This window comes from Hydra vulgaris, chromosome 06, assembly GCF_038396675.1.
Source record: "Hydra vulgaris chromosome 06, alternate assembly HydraT2T_AEP".
Classification (NCBI taxonomy): Eukaryota; Metazoa; Cnidaria; class Hydrozoa; order Anthoathecata; family Hydridae; genus Hydra; species Hydra vulgaris.
The window spans coordinates 24,292,338-24,316,223 of record NC_088925.1 but is presented as its reverse complement, the minus strand read 5'-3'; the positions used below and the strand labels follow the sequence as shown (position 1 = coordinate 24,316,223).

Genomic DNA, 23,886 nt, shown 5'->3' with positions numbered 1-23,886 from the left:
GTAATTCTTGTCGGTTTGCTAATCAAAGGAATAGCACCATTTTCGAGAATGCCATTATAAAACTTTTTAATGTTATTATTGACGTGGTATTGAAAACAATCTAAATTCAGATCACCCAGTAAGTAGATAAATTTATTTTCGCAGTTACTTTTTTTAATAACGTCATTACATAAAAACGAATTATAATTTTTAATTTTACCTGAAGGTGGGCGATAACAGCAACTTAGAATTTTATTTTTTAATTTATTGGTTAAAATTTCAATCGTTAAAACCTTTTTATCAGCATCAGTGATGCTCATGTCATGCCGGGTAAAATATTGTAAGCTATTTTTAACATAAATAAGAACGCCTCCGCCACGCTTATTTGTTTTTCGTGCCAATGAAATTACATTAAAACCCGGCAGTTCAAAATTGGTAAAAGAATTTACGTCATCCGAACTGCACCATGTTTCTGTAAAGCAGATTATATTAAAAAGATTACTAGTTTCTTCAATAAAATTACTAAAGATTTAAAAATATTTTTTTTAATTTTCGAATATCAATGTGAATTGTGTTAATATTATTTTGATCAAGAAATCTTTTAATTTCATGGGTATAAAAGTAGTTGCATTTGTTTTGCAAAGCATCAGAATCAGTAAAATAATTAAGATCAGGATCAGATTCCTCGTCTAGTAAGAAATTATTAGTTCGAAAAAAATCGTAAAAACTAGACTCAAAATTTAAGGTTTTATTAGAATCCATTTAATTTTTGTTTTTCATATACGAAATGAGATCAAAGAATTTTTTTTATAAATCCCGTATGATTAATTTATTATATACAGCTTTAGCGTACTTACCTCTCGCCCTTAAATCTTTTGCCTCATTCAGGAGTTTTTTCCGCAATTCCAGCGTATGTTCACTATAATCTTCATTTATGTAAACCTTTTGAGTCCATAATTTCATCGTCGTATATTTTCTTAATATCGTGGCTTTGTCTTTGTAGTTAAGAAATCTTACTACGATCGATCTATTTTTTTTATTGTTTTCAGGTAATTTTTTGCCAACTCGATGCGCCCTTTCAATTTCAAAGTTTCCGTGTAGTCGAAGTTTATTATTTAAATATTCCTTTACTTTATTTTCACTGTCTTCCCAACTTTCATTTTCAATTTCTTCAATTCCGCAGAATCTTAAGTTGTTGCGTCGACTTCTGTCTTCAAGTTCTGCCAATTTGTTAATCATTTTAGAATTTGCATTTTCATTTATCAATGATGTTTTTGATGTTTGATGATCAGCGACTATTTTAAGATAAATTTTTTTGATTCTGTTTCAGCGACTATTTTAAGATAAATTTGTATGATTCTGTTTGTATAAAAGTATTAATATTCACAAAGTAAAAATACATTACTTGCCTTCAGTGGCGGACTTAGACATTTTGGGGCCCCAGGAAAACCTTTGTAAAGGGGCAACCCCAAGTCTGCCTTAATCACGGTTAATCAAATCTGGTCCTTGAGGTTTTACAGCCCTGCACGTTTTACTCGTTTATCTACTCCAACACATCTGATTTGAATGAATGGATGATTTTCATGCTTCTGCAGAACTTGGAAGAAATAATTCACTGACTGAATCAGGTGTGTTAGAGAAGGGAAATAGTAAAACATGCAGAGCTGTGGACATTGAGGACTGGAATTTATTATCCCTGGCCTAAAAATACCATTAGGCCCTGAGGGTCAAAGGTTTTCATTTTACTCCAATGCTGTGAACCATACCATAAAATCAACATTTTTTTTCTCTACTGTAATAAGGTACAATTACTTATTAAAATCGTTTTGCAAAAACTTTTGTTTTATTATTGCAATAAAAAAGCTCTTACACCAAAATTCAACAACGCTAACAAAACACAGATGACTAGAGATGTGAACAATATGGTAAGAATATAATATTTTCCTAAATTAGAAGATTTTTATAACTTTAATTATTTTAGTTGTTACATATTTTGTAACAGGGAAAAGTTGTCAGAAATGTGAAAAAGTCTGTGTTTGAGATGCAGTAATTGGAGGTGAATTCACACTCTGGCCCGATATGGATAGCAAGATATCCAGGCAAGAGACTCTCTTGTGCAACCTGTAAAAAGGACAATAAAAAGTTGTTGGTTTTTCTTGTAAAACTTGTGATTTGTCTCTTGACTTTATGGATTTCAATTGAAATTGTTGTCAACACAATATATCAAACAGCAGAGGTTGTTGAAGAGTCATCCAGGTCATATTAAATCCCATAAGTTGAAAAAACAAAACAAAACAAACAAAAAAATAGTAATTAAAAAACAACAACAACTGGACTGAAACAGAAAATGTTTCACTTCCCATATAGGAGGCTTTATCAATTCAAAATTAACCATTTATGGCTGATTTTAACTTTAGAACTTTAACTTTTTATAATAACTTATATTAATAAAATATAAAACTAGTAGTTTGTGCTTAAGAGATGAATAGTTAATCTCTGTTAACTCTCTCAACCAGGAGTTTTCATTTCGCAGACTGCGGGCCTAATCCAACTTGTTCTGGTGGGCCAGACCTTGCGGGCTGAGTGAGGCATGCGGGCTGCCAGTTGAATACCCCTGGTTTAGGGAGTTGGCAGAGATTAATCGTGAGGTTTGTATGGATAACAATTTGTACTTACTGGTCTTCTGTTATGTGTGGTTAAAAACTGCATCTGAAAATAAAATGTTAGAGAAAATAAACTCACTGTACTGTACTGTACTGTGTTTTTTACAGCATTAGATGATCATGAATTACCTTGATTATTCAATTGGACTTCTGTGAAAGTTGTCTTCTGTCATGTTACAAAGTACTACCTTTACTCTTTTTCTCTCTTCTAGGCTCGCTATTTCTGCCTCCTCTTTTATTCCTCTTTCCCTGGAATCTGGATGTATTCTTCTCTTTGTCCCTTTTTTTCTCGTCCTTTCCTTTATTCATTCTCTATGCTTTTGTAACTGTACTCTTTTTCGTTTCTTCATTATATTCCCTTTAAGATCTTTTTTGTTTGTTTGTTTCAAGTGTATTTTTTTGGTAATACTGTATTTAGTTATTCATAACAATATTCTCACTTTTGAGCTAGCTGGCACAGTTGGCATTACTTGCTGAACTTAACCATGCGGGCTTTGGCCTCTGCAAACCTTTGTATAAGTGTGTCCATGTCCATTGTTTTCCTGGCCTCATGTTTTAATGGCAATGACAGCAAGGGAAGACAACCTGTCCTGTAACATAGTGGACCTCAGGTATGTTTTTAGACGTTTAAGTACTGAGAAACTTCTTTTACCTGAGGCTACATTCACAGGAAGGGTGAGTAGCAGTCTTAGAGCTATGCTTAAATTTGGATACAAAGTCAAGCAAATTCTGTTGATATATATAATCTAACATCTCAAATGGTGTTAAGATCTGTGAGGGGAAGGATCCGACAGTCCCCATTACTTCCATTTTCAGGTCCTCTGCATCAACATCTCCCATAGTCTCCTCCAGTCTGTGGCAGAATTCACCCAGCTTCCCTTCCTGAACTGTGTTTTTCAGTGAATCAGTGGAGTAAAGGAATCCATATAAGTCAAAGAAGTCCTGTAGATGAGAATATCTCTCCCTTAATATGACTATGGCTGTGTCAACTAAGTGGAGAAAAAAGTCTCTTTTGAAGCGCTCCTCTAGAGTTGAAAGTGTTTCCTCTCTCCCTTTATACTTAAACTGCCTCTTTGCCTTTTTCTGTCGCTCCTCAGGTCAGCTCATCTCCACCTCAAGTGTTTCTGCAATTTCCTTAGCATCAGTTTTTGCAGCATTAAATTCATTCTTTCTGAAATCTTCAAGAAATTTTGATACAGACAGTATCTCTCTTCTTAATGTGTCAATGGATACATTGGAGCTCTGCAAGATCTTACTGACTCTGTTTATGTGATACAATACATTATACCAAACAATGGCACTCACCAAGAAAGGAATTTTTGTCATTTCTTGCAGGGGCTGTCAGTACTTGATGCACACTCTGCATCTTTTTTCTCCTGTGCATACTCTTTCAAAGCAGTTAGCGCTTTCACAATGTCTGCGAGCTGATAACGTACTGCTTTCACAGCCTCCACCCGACACTCACATCTTGTTGTGGACAAACCCTTGATAGAAAACCCTTGTACATGCTGCTAGAGAATTGTCCAACAATGAACAGGCCCACTGAACAAAGTGTACAGCCTTTGCAATAACCCAAAGAAGTTGAGGGATATCACGGAAGACTTAGCAGCATCACCAACCACTAAGTTTAGGGTGTGGCTTCCACATACCACACACAGGGCTTTGTTGTTAACTTCTAGGACTCTCTTCTAAACACCCTTGCATTTTACTTCCATTATCATAGGATTGTCCACGAAGGTCAGAGATGTCCGAACGCAGTTTGTTAAGGTGTCTTAAAAAAAGGTCTAGCAGACCCTTCCCAGTAGTGTCCTCGGCCACAAGAAAACCCACAAAATGTTCATGGATTGTAACTCCTTTTGTGAGCTCACAGTTTACAATGCGTAACACTACTGAGAGCTGTTCAACATGGCTAATATCTGGTGTGCAGTCCATGATAACAGCATAGTTTTTTGCCTTTTTGACTCGCTCTACAATGACATCAGTGACACTCTGTGCAATAACTCCTATTAACTCATTTTGGATGGTCTTGCTCAGGTATGTATAAGAGATTTCTTTCTCCTGGATTCTTCTTAGATGCTCCTTCATCAACGGGTCAAACTTAGCCAGCAATTCTACTTGGCCCAAAAAATTGCCATTGCCATGTTCATACAACTTTTCTCTGTGACCTCTAAAGCAATACTTCGCTCTGCAAGGTGAGTTCTGCAAGGTGAGTACAATAGTAACTAATCTTTTTAAAATTTCTTTCTATCTTGTAACTTCAGCTTTTATTCGACCTTGGCTTGTCTGATCAATGGTTGTGTCTGTTTGAAGTCTGTCACTCAGTGTGTGCCATTTTTTCATGTTGGCGATATGTTCATCAGGCTTCTCGTGTTGCTTAAGATGCGCGTGGATACTTTTCTAGTCGCTGAAACCACTGGAACTCAATTGGGTTTTTCCATTTCCAAATAGTCTACAACAAAAGCATACAGATGAGTTGTTTGCTCTACTGTAGATTAGCCAGGATTGTGTAATTTTCTCTCCGTTTTTCATTACCATGTGATAATAATGTGATGTAAATCTGCGGCCATCTGGATTTCTAGGGAAGTCGATGTCTAGCTGAATAGGGCCTTTTTAAACAATAGAGCATCGTTCTTTGTCCTTGAAGTCTTTTGGCCACAGTTTTGGATCATCTGCCAAAGTACGACCACCAGACAGTGAAGGTACTTTCTGATTTACAGCGTCACGGGGCTAAAAGGAAAAAGAAGACATTGTTGAAGTTTTAACCGTAAAATATTTTTGTAAAATGGTTAAGAAAGATAATTTTCATAAATAACATTGTAAAATATTTTAGATCTATTCAATGTATGGTCCATAACATTTATTACATGCCTGCTAATTAATCAAGACTGAAGGTTTTGACTTCTTTTTAAACCTTAAGACTTACACAAAATGACTCAAATAATGCGACTTTTCAGTTAACAATTCTAACATTTTAGATAATAATTAAATTTACTACTTCTAGCCTTTTAATTCTGTTTTTTTAAACTAACAATGACATTTCTTTCATAAGCAAACAAGTTAACATAAAAATATTTTTTGCATTACATCTACAAGTTGTACTTTGTATTGCAATTAATGGAGGTAATATGGGGGAAATGATGAAACAATGATAGTTGAAGTTTTAACAGTCAAATATTTTTGTAAAATGGTTAAGAAAAATAATTTTCATAAATAACATTGTAGAATATTTTAGATTTGTTTAATGTATGGTCCATAAATCTTAACTTGAAATATTTAAAAAATGTAATAAACAAGCAGGGTTGGGAGCTAAAGTAGGTAAAATACCAAAATCTTCTCTATCTCTCCTCGTTTAAGTCAGAAGAGTTACAAACCGAACATCGTTTTAATATTTTATACACGACACAAACATGAAATAGTGATTGTCTCAGCTATTTACTGTCAGTGAGGGTCTCTTTTACCTAAACTTAATCTAAAGAATAATTCCAAAAATTCTTAAAAATATCTATGTAAACTGTACTGTACATCCTTCTATCGTCATACCTTATCTTGTGAATCCTCCTCTTCGTCTTGAAGCGCCACTGCCTCGGCATTTACTTCTTCTTCCTGTATGCTGTCCTGTTCTCTATCCTCCACACTTTCAATGAGCCGCCCGTCATTATCAGCCATCGACGATGTTATAGACGTTTGTATGTTGTCAATTTTGGTAGTGTAGAAACATAGATTTTATTTTTTTCACGCTTTTTCCGTTTTTCTGGTCCGCTTTCGTATGTTCGCTTCATCTTTCTTTCTTCTCGTCTCCCGCTTCCCTTTCAAGCAAGCACACAGCACTTTTTTTCCTTGCGTTACCCTTAGTAAGACGATGGCTTGCTTTTCCTCTAACAGCTATAAAACTTTTTGTAATTTCAGTCATTTTTTTCTATGTGAATATTAAATAAAACTTGAAAATAAAACGACGATTGAAAATATTGGAAATAAAAAAAATAATACGACGTAAGTGACTTAATTGCTTGGTTTGATTTCTGCGTTCTTAAAAATCGGAACAATATATTATCAAATGCTGTGTAATATTTTTTAAGAGACAATCCTGACATCAACTTAATCACTATAATGTATTCTCTTCCAGGTCATTCATGCGTCCAAGAGGTGGATCTTGCCAATAGCGAGATTGAAAAGCTCATGTAGAAAACTGATTTTTATAGTTCAATTGGATTGATAAGGATGTTAACAAATCAACAGAAAAAATCCTTATCGCATCATTAATGGTATGCATTACTGCTAAAAATCTGTATTTCAATTCTGTCAGTTTTCTAAAGTATTTTTAAATTTGCATGATGAGACTTTTTGATACCAATCATCATAAATAGAAGACCCAAATAAGCCAAAAGTTTGCTTCTTATTGATTCTTGACAGCTTTGTTTTCTAGAACATGTATGTTCAGTTCTTTGTTTAGCAATTTACATGTTTGTTGTTGCCATAATTGCATCCATCATATTTAGATCAATATGTGTCAAAAATTTAGCTCATTGCTGTAGGCAAACGGCTTTTTTTACTACGTTAATTTTTTTTATTTTTGAATTCTTTTCATCTCCAAATTTATACCATTTGGTTGTTTTGTCTTTCCAATATAAAAATTCTTAAGAGGCTTTTTATTATGTTACATTTGGTCTTTTCTATCACATTCATTCATGTACTGCACGCTGCAAACTAAATATTGAGTCATAAAAAAAACACACCCCTACTTACCCTATAAACATTGTTCCTTGAATAGATATGAGCTATTCTTACAATTGTACGTATATAGATATCTTATTAGAAAATTTATAACTTTGCCGTAAATTTTATGACGGCGCACCCGCTCAAAGGTTAAACAAAGTTCAAAGTTGAATTATATAACTTTTTCAATTCAAAGTAAAATGTCGTCTTAACACAAATAAATGTTCTACATTCTTTTCTGAAAAAAAAAAAACAATGCCAAAACTTGTATTTGTATTTCTAGTTTTCATGGGCGGGATTTTTATTTTACAACACCTACCTAATATAATTTCTTCCATTTTTTCCGCAATAAAAAGTCACGTGACTAAGTTCCTTAGTAATAATCTATTCAAATTCACTTAATGTTTTTGTCAGGAATCAAATAAGTTTTAATAAATTCAATAAGGATTTCATTAAGTCTTTTGTTTTTTGTTTCAAACTCACGTATTTTTTAAAAAAGTTCTGGCTCAGAACACAGAGGTCTTAAGTTCGACGCCGCTTTAGCACAATAAGCAACGTTTGTAAGGAAGGAGGCGTGAACTTCCTTGTTAAATACTCTTCCGCGGTGCTCTTTGATAAGACCCTAAGGACTTCTGCGAGCACCTTAATAACTACACACAAAAAAAAAAAAAAAAAGTTATCAAATTAAAGCTTAAAGTGACTATATTTAATTGGATATTTTTTATACACGCGTCCGAAAACCAGGGCCGTACCGAGCCAATTTTGCGCTTCGGGCAAGAAAAGAAAATTGCGCCCCCTTTTCCCCTCCCTTCCCCCTCCCCCTCCTTAAAAAAAAAAGAAGAAAATTAAACGAAAAAAAATGATTTATTGATCACAAAATTTATCACATCAAGTTATAAGTAAAATTTGTCATTAAGGTTGCACAAACTTTAGTTCAATGCCACTTTTCTGGCTTTTTTTGAGGCAAATTCACTAATGACATCATCAAAATCAATGTTGTTTGCCACTTCATTTTCAATTGAAATTATAGCCAAACTAGACAAACGTTCTTGGCCAATTGTTGACCTCATAAAGTGTTTTATGAGCTTAAGTTTACTGAAACTTCTCTCACACGTAGCAACTGTGACTGGTATGGTGAGGAAGATGCGAATAGCAATTAATGTGTTGGGATAAGCATCGGTCAAAGAATATTTATAAATGAGCTGCAAAATGTCGATCGGGCTAGATTTTTCAAAGTTGTCCATCATTGCGGCAGCTTGATATTTAAAGCTTGCCATTTCTGATTGGAAATCGGAAGAGTCTAAATCTGCCTTGTCAATTTGAGATAAATTTGCAGCTTTTTTCTTGAGTTCATCCACTAAACTTTTAGAGAGTGAATGCCCACTGAGGTAGCCAAAATCAGAGGATACAGCAGACATCAGCCTCAAACCGCCACTCTATTTGTGTAATAATGCTGTCAAACACAAGGTTGCACTGAGATCCGAATTCTGTTTCTACTGTGAGAAGGTGAGAGTCATCTTCAGCTTCATAAAGTGCTATTCGCTTCACTTTGCGCTTCCTCTTAATCGGAAAGCCACCATCAATTCCGCTCTGGTTAGCTTTTTCTGTGGCATCTTTGATAATATTGTCCACCCCAACATCTCAAAAATTCTGAATGAAAGCCTTCAACCATTTCATTTTTTTTACGGCAATGTCATTTGAAATGGTTTTTGACTGAAGCAGTTTGTTTCCCCGGTCAATTAGAGAAAGAATTTGACACCAGAAATCCAACAAACACAAAAAACTGAAATCAATATGAATGAGAAGTTCTTTTGCAATGCTAACTGTGACAGCATTTGTCATGGGATTGTGGATAATGGATTCCAAAACTTGAAGAACATCTTTGATTTGTCTGTGCAATGGTGTAATTGCTTCTTTTTTGCTAGACCATCTTGTGTCACTATTTCCCTTTAATGAGATGGTCAACGTTTTCATCAGTTTTTTCCATCTTGACGTGAAGCTTGAAAAAAAGTTAAAGATGGCTTAAACCTTTCCGAAAAACGTAATCATGAGTGGGGAAACCTCAGCAGCATGAACACCAACAAGATTTTAAGTGTGAGCTGCGCATGGAACAAATCTTGCTGACTCATTAAGAGAATGGATGTGAGCTTTGACGCCATTGTATTTTCCAGACATATTGGCTCCATTGTCATAGCCTAGGCAACGGCAATCGGAAATGCTTTGACCATCCTTCTCCAATTTTTCACTTATTTCTGTTGCGAGACCTTTTCCGGTTTTTTGGTGAGATTCAATGAAGTCCACAAAGCTTTCCTTAATTGTGCAGGTTTCATCACTGATGCGGACATACCTGATGATCTGAGTCATCTGCTCTTTGTGGGAGGTATCTGGAGTGCAGTCAAACAGAACAGAGTAGTATTTAGCTTCTTTGATGTTTGACAAAATTTCTTTCCTGATTTTCTGCCCAAGTAATTCAATCAGCTCATTTTGAATTCAAGGAGAAAAGTAGGATGTTGTGGTTTTTTTTGCTTTAACGGACGCAATGTTTTCAGCCACTAAAGGATAATAATGGCTAATCAACTCAATTAAGCTCAGAAAAATGCCACTGTTTTGTTGACCAATGCCTTCTGTTGTTCGCCGAAGGGCAAGATTGTTCTTGGCACAGAAAAAAATTGCATCAACAATCACTTTTAAGATATCTCTCCGCTTTTTCATCTCTCCACTAATAACTCTCTACAGATCAGAATTCAGGGTCTTTCCTTCCTTGAGGTTTTTTCCAAGAGTTTTCCGATCAGAATAGCATCTTTGGTGTTCATTGTTGTTTTCATGCTCAGGAATTCTTGGGTTTGGTTTTTTCCAGTCACAAAACCCTTTAGAAATTTCTAAGAAATTGTTGGTTTTTGTTGTTAAAAATAACAAACAGCAAAAACAAAATAAAGAATCTTTTTTATTGCTGTACTGCAGCCAAGTGCGAACAGATTTTTTACCATTGGGATGAATTTTTTCATACCATTTTGAGCTGAAGTGTCGCATTCTGTTGTCAAAATCACACAGCGTGTTTGGGAAAAATTCTCTTCTGTCTTGCTCTGACCTATGCTCAATCAAAAAGCATCTTGTTTTGTCCGTTATTTTAGGCCATGTTGCTGGATCCCTATGTTGAAAATTTTCTTCCGAGGCCACTGGAATTTCTGAGATTTCTGAATGAAGTTCATCCTCGTCCATTTCAGCTGGGCCTGAAAGCTAGGCATTTTCATCTTCCCTGGTTGGTTCTGAATCAGTTGTGCAAAAATCTTCTTGACATTGGCTGAATAAAATCTCCTCTTCAATTAATTCCAAATGATGATCTGAACTCAATTAAAGTCAATTATAGGATCTGTTGAATTGTCATTAATTTCAATACAAATATCCTCTGAAATAATTTGTTTCTCCACTGAGTTTGTTACCAACCACTTTTTGAAACAGTTTTGTATTTTCTCGTCACTTTCTTGGCGCTGTTTTCTTTTCTTCTTAAATTCAGCACCAGATAACTTTTGGGTTCGACTCATAATAGAATTATAATGCTAAAAGTTATCAAAGGTATATTAGTGTTTTAGGGCGCATTTTTGTTCAGTATATGAGCTTTAATATTTAAGAGTTTGTGTCAAGAGGCGGAATTTTAATTAATTTTCTGTTCAACAGCAGCGACGCCGTGAAAATTAGTTTCATAAACTGATTATTGTTTTTTTAATTTATTAAAGTTTGCGCCCTCCCAATTTTGGCGCCTCAGGCCGCGGCCCGGCCGGCCCCGCCCTTGGTACGGCTCTGCCGAAAACTACTAATCTTTTCAAAAAACGAACGTTGTATTTAAAAAAGCTATATCTTACTTAATTTAAGATAATTCTTTAAGAAACAGGAAAGTGGAGCAAATATTCTAGGGTTATTTTAAATATAAGTTAATAGTTTGTTCAAACCAAAACTAACCGTAGAAACAATGTGAAACTTTTAATTGGCTAGCGCTTATTTTATAATTGTGCATTTTAAAACTACATTTTAAAACTGTTAATCATAAAAAAGCAATTGTTTTTAAAATAAAAACAAAGCGAAAAAAATTATATAGACAAAAACATCGTCATATTTAATGAAACCGATACATTGAGAATTTTTTCAATATTTTATTTATTTTAGGTCTTTAATAATCAATTTACATAATACAAGTATTTTATGTTTTTTGACGCTATTCATGTTACTACTACGCGAAACGTAACTGAAAATCAATTGACGGCAAAATAGTTTTCAAAGAAAGTAACAATATGATGCCGTAATTACCAATATTCTCTGCCAATATAATAAATTTCAACATTTTTCTCTGCGTTAATAAAATAATTTAATTAGCACATTCTAAATTCTTTAAAAATTTCCTCTTGTTATGCGCAATGTTATCATCGCATTAAACACGATTGCTGGATTTTATCGTTTGTCTTTAACATCAGAGAAACTTATAGTTTCTTTATTCCATTTCCAAACAACCATTAAAATGGCGTAAATTGTATTAATACCATTAATGGTATTAAATGGCATTCCATTATTTTTGGTATACAGTTTAAATTTAATAGATTTAAATAAGCTTATTTAAGTAATGAGTTAGGCTCGTAGGGTAACCAAATACATTAATTAGTTGTAACCAATTAATTTATAATGGCACATTCTAACATCCAGTCCAATATCTGTCGGCCTTCTCTGTGCCATCTTTCTAACTCGATCAGTTAAGCGTGTAAGCTAATCTCACGGGTGAGATCACCCCTCGTATTTTAATTAGTGTTAACTTTAACCACAACGCAGTTTTCATCTTTTAGTAGAAAGTACTTTTTCCCGTAAAAACTTCTTTTTTCTAAACCTTTAATGTCTATTAAAAAAGTTAATTTCAAATATATATTCCTTACTTTTTAATTAGACAGTAAACTTTTTAATAGACTTTGAAAATAAATTTAATGAAATTCTAAATAAAAATTAGAGTTATAATGAAAAAACAGCATTTAGGCGAGTTTTCATTTCCCCGTTTTTCTAGGGGAACGTTGTAGCAACGTTAAAAAGACATAACAATGTTATTACGATATTGGATTTAGTCAGTCAATTAAATCCAACGTTGATAAAAAATTGATTTTAGTTGTTAAAGATTTATTTTGCCGACAAAAATTCAACATAGTCCTGACGTTGGATTGACATCGTGAGTCCACTTGGTCGTGAGCCCACTTGGTTGTCAAGTTTTGGAAAACATAAAAAGAATTAAAAAAGAGCTTCAAACTCCCTGCAATTGTCATGCCATGCAATTCTCTGTGCAATTGTCAATGAGCAGTTGGATGTGAAAGCTTTTTAGCAATGTTTTTTTATATCAACTGTTGTGTTTTTTAATATTATTATTACTATTATTGAAAACCACCGCTGTTAAAGTACCGTTAATAAAATTACTGTTTATTGCAGCTGATGAAGATCAGGAAATGTCAACTGCTTACTGTAATAACTATATAACCAATCAAATTAAAAAGTATTTTTAAATAAGCAAAATATTTTATATATTAAGTATAAAAGTATAAAGCTTAACCCACGCATATGTCTGCTAAAAAACACAAAGAGTTTTATGAGATAAGATAAAAATAAAAAGACAAAGACGAAGATAATAGAAAGGATTTAATCCATCGTCAATTATCAAAGTCCATTAACCCATTAAAATATATTAGAAGATAAAATACAAGCTCTATGTTTCTTTTTGAACTTTGCAGGTTGAAGATATGGTAAAATAGAACATTAAAACAATAAAACATTTTATAAGATAGATAAGATTTTTAATTTTTATGAAACTTTATTTATTGCAATAGTTAATGTAAATTATAATTATGATTTTATATGAAAAAAAAATTAGATTTTTAATTGACGAAACTAAACTCGTGTTTTGGCGAAGACATTATATTTAGAAGTACGATTACATGTACGATTTACAAAAATTAAGTTAAATTGACATTAAATGGCATCAAACTAAGTTTTACACTGATTTTAAAAAACTATGATTTTTTTTAGTTTAAATAAATGTTTAAATAGAAGATTTGATTAAAAAAAAGTTGTTATTAAAAGAATTATTGACTTTCCTTTCAAAAAAAAAAACAATTTTTATTTATAAAACAACTTCTAAAAAAATCCTCAACAAAAACATCACATTTGAAATCAGCTTACGAGTATGTAAGGATTCAAATTGATATACTTTTAAAAAAATTTACAAATAATAGATGTTTAGCATCTTTATTTAATCTTTTTTTTTATTTGCGACAACAAGTAAAGCGCTATGCTAAAAGTAACATTTGACTGAACACAAATTTTTTTTCTACTCAATGGTTTTTTCACAAATTACACACTATTAAACTTTTTTCATAATTCGAATAGAAATAAATCTATATGTACAAAATAAATAATAAATGTATTAGATAAACTCTTTTTTTTTATTTTGATTAATCTATAACTTAAAAATCATAAGAATGTTTAACATATTTTTTCACAATCAATTTCAAGTAAGTTTTCAAGTAACTTACTTAAAACTTATTTTTACATATAAGATTAAAATATATAAAATCTATATAGTTTAAAGTATTTACAATTTTATAATTTTATTTGTGACAGTTTTTCAATAACATGATATGCTAGTAATCTTAAAAAGTTAGTAACATGGATATGTTGGTAACCTTGATAAGTTAGTAACATGGATAGGCTAATAACCTGATATGTTAGTAATCTTGATACGTTAGTAACATGGATATGATAATAATCTTGATAAGTTAGTAACATGGGTATGCTAGTAGCCTTGATACTTTAGTATTCCCAATACATTAGTATTCTCAATACGTAAGTAACCTCGATATATTGGTAAACATCAATATTGAACGTTTATTCTTTTATTTCTGAGATACATATTTTTTAGTTTTTAGTTTCTTAACCAGCTTTTACAGAGATAAGAGAAAAATATATTGTCTAATTAGATTTGAGACATAAAGACATCCAAGTTGTTTGTTTTCAATCTATGTGCAAAAGCATTCAATTGATTCTGGTGTGAATTACAATTTTTCTTTCACTACACAACTATGACTTATTAATAACTGTTGGAGTTCTTCCAACTGACTTTGTAAGGCTAATATCTCCTTCAACACTTCATGGTTGTCGTGTTCAATGCTTTCAACTTCCTGGTTGAAAAGATTTAACATAATTTAAATATAAATAAATTTATAAAAATAATTGTAAGTTAGAATGTCAAGAATTTTTATACACTAGTTTAAACTTGCCGACATTGTGGTAGGAATTGTGATGTAATTTTAATGGTCATGTTTCAGAAGTGACAAAGTGATTCGGTTATATAGCGGTATAGATGGTAGTGATGCTAGAGAGGTAAAGGTCTCGTATTTCTAATTTGATAGTGGCGGTAACGTTTATGAAGTAAAAATAAAGTATTGTGGTGTTAATAATGTGTAAGTCAGGAAGGGGTAAGGGAACGCAGGACTTTTTGATATTTCAGATGACACTTCAAGACATTGTGCAAACTTCACATTTTTTATGTTTATGCTTGTGTTGAATGAGAGTGCCTGGTAGTAGTGATGTCAGTGTGTGTAGGCAGTTTTGGCAGTATATAAAAATTAAAAAATAATCACCTTTTCTAGGACTTCTATTCGATCTTTTTGTTTTTTTCTACATCTTCTAGCAGCCAACTTGTTACGTTCTCGTTTTGGTAATATCTGAGTTTCGTTTTTCTGTCGTACTCGTGACGACTTTTTTTTTTTTTTCTAAAAATTTTTATTAAAAAACAATATTGCTTAACTATAATTTAAATTAAATAATTTATATTTTAAATTAGAACATTGTAAAGTAAAAAATATTAAACTTAAAAATATATTTTTTCAAAAAAGTCAAAGTACACCCTAAAATAATTTCAAATCTTAATCAACATCAAATTCATTCTAAGTTAAAAGTTTTCAATAACTTAAAATGTTTTTTCTTAATAAACAATTGTAATTATTATCATTTTTTTAAATTTTGTTTTAGGAGACCCAAGAAGATAGAACAATCTTGTCATAGAGCACCGCGGAAGAGCATTTAACTAGGAAGCTCCAAGGATGCTTAAATTTTTGAAAACAGCAACGCAAGTTTAAGAAAAACATCAAAAAGTAGTAAGCTAAAAATATTTTTAAACATTTTGTAAAGAAAAAAGAAAAACAAAAAATAAAACTATTTATAGGTAAATGTTTCTCTTTTTTACGTAAAGTTACTTTTCGCAAAAATACGCTAATAAACTCACACAAACAAATATTATTTTTAGAAACATGTAGTTTTACTTGGTAACTAAGAAATAAAATTTTCACAAAGTTGTTTTATGAAAGACATTATGCTAAAGAAAAAAAAAAAAACCCTGTAGACTCTTAGAATAGCATGCATAAATCCCGAAAAACGTGTATTGTTTTTTAGATTATTGCCCTTTTTTTTGTAAAACCATACTGCTTGCCAATACAAAATGGTACCTGTCTTTTATGAATCTTAAGTGATTGTTATCTCCCTTATCCCAAAACTTTAATAAAATATTAACAAAAACTTCTGAAAATAATTTTTAAATTTAAGGCGTAACTAAAATTCTTTTTTTTTCAATGCTGTTCACTAAAAACTTGAGTTCTAAAGGCACAGTTGCTTTTAAACAATATGTTTTTAAATTTGATATATGCACTGTATGTAAAAAATCTGTATTAACAAAAGCTTACCGTTATAAGTAAATGTGAGATTGGCATGTCAGCTGTATAAAAAGAAAGTATATCTGACATATCTGAAGTTTCAGAAGATATCTCTTTACTTAATTCTAGATTCACTGATTCTTCATTTATGCTATTTTCATAGATCTCAAATTTTTTATCACTCAAGTCTTCATCAGAATCAGTATGCCATGAACCAGCTGAGTATCCATCTATATCCCATAAAGGATCGTCATCTAAAGATGCCATTTCAGCAAGGAAATGATCAATTTCTTGAATTGGTATATTTTCTTCCATGATCTAAAAATAATGCTAAAGTCTTAAATGGATTCAAATATAAACATTTAAAAGATAAAAGAAAGATAAAAGCTTGGTAACCATAGCAAAAACCTTATTAAGAAATAAACTACTAAAACCTAAGAAATAAATCTCCCTTAGTAACAGTAAATCAACGGTTTAACAGAAATACAAATAAATTAAACGAAGTTTATAATACTAATAATAATAAATATTTTTGCGTCATTTGCTAAAAGAATCCTATAAAATTTTATGAAATTAGTTTAAATATTATTTTTTATGAGGTACTTTTATTGACGAATCATTTTTAAAATTTTTGGACTCATAACCCTATCAAAGTTTTCACACGGTAAACTTTACGAATGGAAAGTCTACATCATGACGGCTAATGGTAACGGCTTTAAAAAGTCCTAATTTTTGTAAATTTAATTTTAACAAGCTTTTTAAAAACACAAGTATGAATAACAGCAATAACAGAATGATTAAAAAAAAAAGTTAAACAAGTCTACTCACTGGAGTGTCGAGTAGGCATGCCATAACCATAACTGTTTGTAAGAACTTGCTAGTTAAAACTGATATTTGTCTTGTTTGTTGTTACCTAATATAAGTTGTTACCTCACTTATCGTTCAATTTATCTTGTACAGCTGTGTCAGCACTTCAATTGAATGAGTTTCAACTCTTGTTTTTACTGAAAGTATTTATTATGATGCTAAAAGAAGACTTAACAAGATTAGTTATCAGGGTTTTTTTTTATAACACAATGCCTTATTATGTTTCTAAAGTTGCAGCAATATCATATTTATGCTTTTGACAACTTTAAATAGAATTAAATTTAAATGAACTATTGTCTTTTTTTTGTCTTTTATATAACGAAAACGAAAGTTGTTAGATGCTTTCAAAGTTAAATTCTTTTGTTTGCTAGTTAATGATGTCTTGTTTTTTATTATCCTTTTAGAAAGCGAAACTTATTTAAAAAACTACTTTCAAACTAATTAATTGTTTTGATCAAAAATAGTTTTTAATTAAAATAAGTTTAAGATTGTGCAGTAGATTGATCAATTAAACTATAATTCTCCTCCCCCCCCCCCAACTCTTTTTAAAAATAAAACAATAAAGAATACTAATTTGAAAAATACAAAAAAACATATATACAAAAAAAAAGGGTACGTAGCACGTTCCTATAAATCGTGAACACAATTTTTAGAAACTAGATCTTAGATATATTAGAAGTTACAAGATCTTATAAAACTAACCAAAAAAATGGTTCTGCTAATGTTTTAACATGAGAAAGTTTTTTTAAAGTTGTTATCATAAAACATTTCCTCGTTCCAACAATGTAAAAATCAAAATGTTCCCTCAGAGACTTTACGAGAAATTTATTTACCATTTAGGCGCTTAAAAATGTTTGTGACAAATGCATTTTCCAGCGCTTCAAATTATTTCGGACTGTGCTTTACTAATTTTCTTACTTAAAAGCAATTGTAGCGCAATAGTTAGAATTCTAGCTCAAAACCAAAAGTCCGAGGTTTGACGCTGATCTCTTACGGTGCTTGAGCAGCGGCCGTATTCTCTTCTCTCCGTTAAGCTTAACGGAGCTTTTGTATGAAATTTCATTACAATATTTCTATTATAAGTAAAGAAATGACGAAAATTTATATATATATATATATATATATATATATATATATATATATATATATATAGATATATATATAAAACAGACAGGGGTTCAAAGAAGAAATGGATGACCAGAGTCACCACAATCTTTTCATAGAGCCGCTATGTGAGCTTTAACAAGTGCAAAGAAAATAAAGTTAATATAATGAAATAAAAAAAATAAAAAAGAATAAAAAAACTCCGTTAAAATCTTTAAAAAAATAACAAAGCTCCGTAAAAATAAGAAATAACAATACGAGGAATAAATTCCTTAGAGTATATCAAAAAATTAGGTTAAAAAACGATAGTGTATATTAAAAAAACGATAGTGTATATGTTAAGTTTCAAAGCTGTCATTTGATTTCAAAATTTCTTTTTTTATATAAAACTTAAATAAATTTACTGTTTCCACCATATTAATGTGGTCATTTTTAAAACTGTTCCATATCTTAGGCCCTCGATATGTTATACTATATTCTTTGCATTAAGTTAGTTTACGAGGTAGTGTGTATGTGAGCCTCTCGTTTGAACTCAGAGAATAGTTTTTTTTTTGATTTATCTTAAATTTTGTTTTAAAGTTTTTCGGTGTGAGATTTTTTAAATGATAATACATAAAGATCATGTGTTGAAATGTATTTATCTCGTATACTTTTATCATATTCAGCTCCCTCATTAATGGTTTTGCTCAAATTTGTTTTTTCCATATATAATTCTACAAGCATGTTTTTGTACACTAAATATCCTTTTAAGTTTAGAGGGTTGTGTGCTTGCCCACCCAATGTTACTATAATTAATATAGCTATGAATTAGGCTGAAGTATATTTAAGACTTTGAGTATTAATTAAAGGACTAACTCTATACATTATACCAATAGTTTTTTTAATTTTTTTGTTTAATGCATTTTATGTGGAAAAGCCAAGATAAGTTTTCATTTACATAGACTCCTAGGTACTTTAAACATTCTTGTTTTTTAATTTGTTTACTATTTATAGAAAGAAATGGTAATTTAAGTGGCAGGTTTTCTTCCTGCGTTTTTTTATAAAGTAATATATATTGAGTTTTGTATAACAATAATAAACTTAAAATAATGTTAAACTTGTTTTACTAAATAAATCTTTTTAAACTGTATTTAAACCTTTCATTATCTTACATTTTACATTAAATCGTGATATTAGGCACATCGCATTAAAATTTTGAATTTGACTCGTTTTTCAGTAAATATAAAAACTGTGCATTAAAAATGTAGCGTGTTTATGAGATTAAATTAATGCAAGAAAATAAAATACCATTGACAAGCCAATCCAGTCAATTTAAAAATAGTTGTAGATCTTTCTAGCATATTCCTCTAAAATATTCATTAAAATTTTTCAAATTTATAAAACTAAATAAATCTAAATACTTTAACGCTAAATTAAATTATTGTGAAATAAAGTAATAAAAAAAATAGTAATAAACTTTAATTTATTAAATAAAAGATGAAATGAAAATATGTATATGTTTTCATTTATCTTTCATTTCATCCTTCGTATCATTTCATATCATTTCGTATCATTTCGTATCACCAAATCATTGAAATTTGCACACCATTTTATAATGATTAACAATATAGCAAATATAAACAAGGAATCTAATGGAAGATCACGAAGATGTCAACACCTTAAATAAGTCTAAACAACCATTTAATAAAATTAAGAATTAAAAAAAAAAAGAATAATATATTTTTACCAAACTACAATGTGTATGAACTGAATATTAGGAGAATGATTACGAGGATCTTTTCACCAAAATACAGTATTTACAGTATTTACAGTATTTATACAGTAGAACAACATGTTAAGTTAGTTAAATTATAAAAAATAAAACATTAAAATAAATAAAAATAAACTTTAAATAGACAAGTATAAAAAAAAATTAAAAAGATAAACAAAAATATTTTAATTTATATTATTAATGATAACTCAATATATTATCTAATGGAGGAAATACACTTTTTAGTTTATCCCTTAAATGCATAGAGTTGCAAAAATGCAACACATATTTATCTCATTAAAAGCGTTTAAAAAAATAATTTATAAGCAATGCATGGTGTTGCCGTATTGACACGTGACCATACTAAAATGTGCGCATGCATGTTTTGCCAATATTTTTAAAATCACTGTGCAAGAGAGATTTTAGTTTGTCGCAGCACATTTTATTGAGTTGACATTTTTCTAATGTTTTTAAAAAAATTTTGCATTTAAGGTTTATTTTTAAAAAGGCAGAGGGTGCACCAAAATTAAAATTTAGCGAATCAATTTTAGGGTGTGGTACCCGATAGGCTATACAAAATTTATTTAAGTTTGTTTGATAAAAAAAATTTATTTAAAAAATTAATATTTCTTAACATTTTTTATTGATAGATTTCATCATTCCACATATATACAAAACATAAAACTAAGATGAGTCATTATTCCACATATATACAAAACATAAAACATTTATTACATTTAGCTCGTTTATGTTTAGAATTTTTAATTCAATTAAGTAAAGATTTGAGTGAGAGAAACGATTTGTAAAATTGCTCGCACTGATGACACGTTTTGAACGTCAATAAAGATGTTTACAATTTACTTCCCCCGGCATTATTAGCATAATTTACTTCCCCCGGCATTATTAGCATAATTTAAATAACTATGTATAAATCAATAATAAATTTGAATTAAAGTGTTCTTAATAAAGTAGGTTCGTGCTTTACATAAAATTCCTATGTTTTTATAAATTTTAGTGCTTATATAATCAATATGATAATTCTAAGTGATGTTTTCATCACGATAAACAGCAAAAAGTTTTATAAATGAATCTCTTTTTATTTTAATTTGATCAATAAAGATTTGAGGTAATTTAGATGGCAATTTTAAAGATAGCAACTTTAAAAACGGCAACTTTAAAGATGACAACTTTAAAGAGTCAATCATCACAATGTTAAAAACCACATGTACCCATTTTGTCAGTAAGCTTATATTACGCAAAGTGGCATAGCTATGTAAACCACATAATGTAATCCATATGATAGTGATATCTAGTTTTTCACGTACTCGCTCATCAACTTGTCCATAATTTTACACTTTTTTCTACTTATACACACTGTGGCCACATATGAGCCACATATACCTTTCTTGTCGGGTGTGCAAACATGTACAATTCCCGTAAATACTGCTTTATTTAACTTATAGCCAATATGTTAAACTGGAATTTACTTGTAATATGGACTACTCTTATGTCATCTACTTTGTACCTTTGTCATTTAACACCGTGTTCCTTAATACCAAGTTTCTTTATATAAATGATCAAATATTTTTTTTATAAAGCAAAACATTTTATTAATAATGTTCATTAAATGAAAGTGATCACAAAAAAATGAGCAGCATATAACCGTTTATTAAAATCCAACTGATAATGAGAACTCTGCATCTGGATATCTTAGGCCAAGCGTTTATATTTTTGTAGGTATCCAGACAAAGCTAATATTAGTGTGTCTTTAGTGTAGGAACCAGTAAGTAGTCAATAACTTTTAGCCTTTGTGAACTTTAAACATAAACAAGCCGATTGAATCCAAAATAAGAGTAAATGTATTCGCTACATATGGTTGGGATTCTATTCTTGATTGACGTGTTTTCGAAAACCTTTCTCGAGTTCTCTGGTTTGTAAGATTAGAACAAATTGTAAAAGTTTTTTTTGATTGCGTTTGTTTAAAACGAAATGAGTTTTTACAGCATGTGTTATATTTAAAAGGAAAAAATAGTGTTGCACAATCATACATACTCTTTAAAAAATATGAAATCTCAGATTTTAAGGAATTAAAATGGTGATTGAATACCTCAAGGTTTTCAACCACTTTTTTAATTCCTGAAGAAAACTTACCCCAAAAAATTGCCAGAACCATAAACAATAAACTATTAAAAAGTAAGATATTATAAAATTTTTAGAAGTTCTTGTTGAGGGACATTTATCATGCATCCCACACATAAAATATATATTCAATAAAAAATAGTCTCGAACTCGTCCATATAATGTTTAAAAAGGTTCAAAGAGAAAATGTATGTAGTTTTTCTGAAATCAAACAATGATACTTAAGTCAAGTGCATACCAAAATATTTATCTAAGAAATAATATGTTTCTAACATTTTATTGCAAATATTAAAAAAAAATTTAGTAAACTAAAAAAAAAAAATTTTTTTTTCTACTATCACATTGACAAAAATTGTTTTGCGTTTGACGGGTCGATCACGATAGATCAATCAGCCACCCCTGACCTCTCTCTCTCTCTCTCTCTCTCTCTCTCTCTCTCTCTCTCTCTCTCTCTCTCTCTCCTCTCTCTCCTCTCTCTCTATATATATATATATATATATATATATATATATATATATATATATATATATATATATATATATATATATATATTGTTTATCGGATATCGAATACAAATAAAGTGGTATTGATACGCCTTAATTTGATACCAGTCTTTGCATGATTCTTTTTCCTTCAATCACCTTTTTATCCATAAAAACTGTATTTATGGTTGTACTGTAAGTGAGGTAATAGATATTTTAGTGCTAATACTTCTTAATTGTCCGAAAGTTTTTTATAAACTGTCCCATGATAAAAGTTATAATAAAGATTAGATAGTTTAATAGAATAATCTTTTATTAAGACTATATATAGTCCTTATAATAATTACAAACATGTCCTTTATAAATGTAGGACAATGTTTGTAATTATTATAAAGACTTATTATTTAACTTAAACAACAGATTAAAAAAAAATCAAGATTAGGACCAAGATCTCTTGTAATAAATGCCATTGTTAGCTATTTGACAACCTACAGTTAAAAACAATAAACGTTAAAAATATAAACTTTTTTTATTAATTTAACTTTTTTAATAACCTAATATTTTTTACTTAATGATTTATGATCACAAATTTTACTTTAAAACTTAAAACTTGTGACTTGGTATTCTTTTTTAAGACCGTATTTAAATGGGGCGTAAACTAAAGTATTGCTGTATTTAGAAGTTTCAGCTTGAAACCAAACTAAATGTTGTTGTTAATATTCATGAAGCTAGCATATTAATAACTGATCAACCAAGATTTTTTATAATTTGTTTTACCTCTTTATTTATAAACTAATATACGTACTCACACCAAAATATTTGACACACTTTCAAGCAGCCTGTCGCAGTTGGTATTGTATTGAGTTGTAGTGACAGATAACAAAATAATGCACTTCAATACAATAATTTGTACAAAATATGTTTTTTGTTTTGTTTTGTTTTTAATACAGAAACTAATACACCTGTGTCAGGTAGGTGTGGGTATTAAAGCCCACCTAACAGACTTTTGGTCTTCTAGGCCTTAAAAATTAGGTTTAAAAAAATATTTTTGATTGCTGCTTGAGATTAATCATTCCTTGATGTAAAAATGATATCTGCATATTGAGAAATTAATTATAACAAAAGTTATTCATGTTTTTTTAACATGCCTTAAGTGGGCCTTATTATCTCCCTATTGGGGTAATAAGGCCTATGTAAAAATACAAAAAATAAAAAAAGAAAAAACAGAAAAAAGTTAGAAAACATTCTTTTAATGCATAGTTTATCTCACATTTATAAAATAATAAGTAATGTTGCATATTTATATATTTTAAAAGAACCAATTTTTTATACAACTGTAAATAATAACAGAAAGTTAAAAAATTCAATAAAAAAATGTTACAAAGAAAATCATTAATCTTCACACAATGGACATACTAACACTTCCTCATCTTCAGAATTATATCCTATGCACGCCTCAT

The 23,886-nt window shown here is 30.3% G+C and overlaps 3 protein-coding genes across 3 annotated transcripts; all 3 read right to left on the bottom strand.

Moving 5' to 3' along the window:
* Positions 1-8,284: 8,284 nt before the first annotated feature.
* LOC136081298 (zinc finger MYM-type protein 1-like) lies at positions 8,285-8,773 on the bottom strand. The gene has a single exon (XM_065798605.1). The coding sequence runs from the start codon at positions 8,771-8,773 to the stop codon at positions 8,285-8,287; it is 489 nt and encodes a 162-aa protein (XP_065654677.1).
* Positions 8,774-10,085: 1,312 nt separating this feature from the next.
* LOC136081297 (zinc finger MYM-type protein 5-like) lies at positions 10,086-10,574 on the bottom strand. The gene has a single exon (XM_065798604.1). The coding sequence runs from the start codon at positions 10,572-10,574 to the stop codon at positions 10,086-10,088; it is 489 nt and encodes a 162-aa protein (XP_065654676.1).
* A 3,273-nt stretch (positions 10,575-13,847) lies between these two features.
* LOC100203957 (jun dimerization protein 2) lies at positions 13,848-17,084 on the bottom strand. Its single transcript, XM_065799666.1, has 4 exons — positions 16,913-17,084; positions 16,115-16,402; positions 15,017-15,148; positions 13,848-14,554 (listed from the first exon to the last, which is right to left on the bottom strand). The coding sequence occupies exons 1-4, from the start codon at positions 16,940-16,942 to the stop codon at positions 14,429-14,431; spliced, it is 576 nt and encodes a 191-aa protein (XP_065655738.1). The 5' UTR covers positions 16,943-17,084; the 3' UTR covers positions 13,848-14,428.
* Positions 17,085-23,886: the final 6,802 nt, after the last annotated feature.